The sequence below is a fragment of the Montipora foliosa genome, chromosome 6, assembly GCF_036669935.1.
Source record: "Montipora foliosa isolate CH-2021 chromosome 6, ASM3666993v2, whole genome shotgun sequence".
Classification (NCBI taxonomy): domain Eukaryota; kingdom Metazoa; phylum Cnidaria; class Anthozoa; order Scleractinia; family Acroporidae; genus Montipora; species Montipora foliosa.
Genome location: NC_090874.1, coordinates 3,894,346 through 3,896,845, shown reverse-complemented (window position 1 = coordinate 3,896,845; position 2,500 = coordinate 3,894,346). Strand labels below are relative to the sequence as shown.

The window sequence follows — 2,500 nt, the reverse complement described above, 5'->3', positions numbered from 1 at the left end:
CGGGAATAATATGTGTTTTAAATGTGCAATGCACTCAACAAGCAAATGACTTCGAGTCTGTGCACATGCCAGTCGCCCTCTCGTCGATGGAAAAGCTCTGCCGATGGTTTATCATCGAGGCAGGACGAAGACACGGAGGAACTTCAACCCCTGCCAAATGGCTTCTCCCACGAACACGATGTGGCAAATGACCAGGAAAACGAACCCTGTTTATTTGAGAGTGAACCCGTTCAAACTGTTACGAAAACCCAGCGACGACAGAGGATTAATAGTGTTTGGCAATACTATTTGGAACACAACACTTTACACGGTCTGCATTTTGTATTTGACACCAAATCAATTTGGCGAAAGTGTATTTGGGTCGCTATTCTCTTAATCGCCGGTGGGTTATTTTTCAGTGAGGTCCAGGAAAGCATTAAACTTTATTTCCAATATCCTTTTACCACGCAGGCCACCGTTTATTACCCCAACAAAATCGGGCTTCCTGCAATTTCGATATGTGATCTACGCGACGCCAGAAAAACTATATTAAGCAATTCGAAATTGAGGCTGACTCGTGATTCTACCGCTGGGGATATTTCGAAGGGAATGAATTCAGATTTGACTCTGAATGATGTACTTCAGGAGTCTTCGACTGTCTTGAATGAGACTTTAATTTCTTGTGCAATGAGACGAGGAGTTACGGAATCTTATCCTTGCTATGGTGAAAATTTCACTTTGTTTCTAACGTCCGATGGGCATACTTGTTTTACATTCAACACCGGTGTCAAGGATGGTGCAGTTTTGGAGGCAGACAACGTTGGCTCATTGCATGGTGTGCACATGGTGTTTAATACACAACCTTTAGAAGAAGGTAATGTGTATGGAGGAAGTGGGATTAAAGTTATACTGCACCATCAAGACGAACTGCCTTTAAGACGAGTGGGCTTTCATGTATCTCCCGGATATGTAACTTACATTGATATGAAAAAACAGCAGGTAATGTTCTTTCCTATATTTTTCGATTCAGCTGCTTTGATTTCGCCGTCATGTTCAAACAGTTTGTTTAGTTTCTCGACTGAGATTTTCGCCTTTGAATTTAGCCAAAATGCATGAATTTTCAACCGTGCATTAAGAGTCCTAATGTGTATTGTTTCGGTTTCCTAATTGCAACCTGTCAATCTGAGGTTTTGAGCATTTCCAAATGCTTTTTTTGTCTAGAATATGTCGTTGTTGATTTGTAGTCAGTATCATCATATCTGTGTATCGTGCTGCAACTTCTCTTATTCTATGCTATAAAATAAGTGCTTGTGTTTTGTAACAATCTCTATGTATACATTTATCACTCTGCTAAATTGTGGCAAAGTTTGTTCTTGTAGCTATCAGATGTTTCGAGATCTTTCGATTCACTGGAGTCATTATCACGAGTGTATGATAAATAAACCATTTTCGTCGTTACACGGGAGCGTTAAAAGTCGGTTCGTTGAGTGAATCGCTTTACGGCTCATTGTTTCTAGTTTTTGTAGTTATTTAAATACTCCGCAAAAAATATTTCCTCATTTGAGCTTTCTTTCAAAGAGAAATTATGCTAATAAAACGTATCACCCAACGTGATTCATCCCTTGTTGAGGCAAAAGATGTTCTGAGCACTGCCTCCTTAGTTTCATTACCATTCTACCATTGTGATGTTCCCATGGAACTTCTTTTCTTGTCTGAAACATTTATTCTTACTTTTTGTGAGTTGTCCTTCTTAACCTTGACGGCTATTGAAAATGTTTTGTTGAATTCTTCGTCTAATTATGCAGAAAATAGAAACTTCATAGATGCATTTCGTAGACGAGAAAAGAGTTTCGTGGCGAAGGGTTACAGAGCCTGCTGAGTGTTTTCATCTCCAAGACGAGAACAATTATTTTCGCTCTAGTAGCACAACGGTTGGTCTGCAGCAAACAAATTAAATAATCAAATTCGAATAAATGTTAAATTTATCACTTGAAGTTAGGATTTCGTATATGTTCTCGGCATCTGGGAACTTTCGTTGACGCATGCAAAAATGTGATTTCATCCTTATTGCCCTACACAATTATCAGGTTAATATTTTTATTTACCATGGAGCTTTCCCCCCTTAGTTTCCAACAAAAGCTTTATTGAAATGAAGCATTCGTGGAACATGGTTTGACCGCACACATTAATGTTTTACAAAAATGGAAAATGCGATGTCATAATTTCTTGGCTTGTACATACGAAACATGGCCTTTAATCGACAGGTGCAACGGCTCAAATATCTGCAGCGATGTTCGTTAAATCAATTATCTGACTTTCAAGCCACTAATTCTTGAATTCATACTCTTCGAGGCAAAATTCGATGTGACACTATAGTCATTGTTTTCGCAAAGTTAGAAACATCTGAGTTAGTTTTGAGTGCAAGGGGGTAATTTCTTGAAAAACTTCTTCAGTTCCTCCTGAAACCTAATGGAGAAAGAGTGAAGTTTGCAGCCAATTTTGTTGCTTGTTGCGGCGACAA

General features: G+C 38.9%; 1 protein-coding gene across 1 annotated transcript in view; it reads left to right on the top strand.

Moving 5' to 3' along the window:
• LOC138008548 (acid-sensing ion channel 1C-like) overlaps window positions 1-2,500 on the top strand; it is a 9,311-nt gene that overhangs the window by 232 nt on the left and 6,579 nt on the right. The window contains exon 1 of the mRNA XM_068855868.1: window positions 1-978. This exon is cut by the window's left edge and continues 232 nt beyond it. Within this exon, the coding sequence (XP_068711969.1) occupies window positions 22-978 (957 nt within the window). The 5' untranslated portion in view covers window positions 1-21. The remainder of the gene's footprint in view (window positions 979-2,500) is intronic.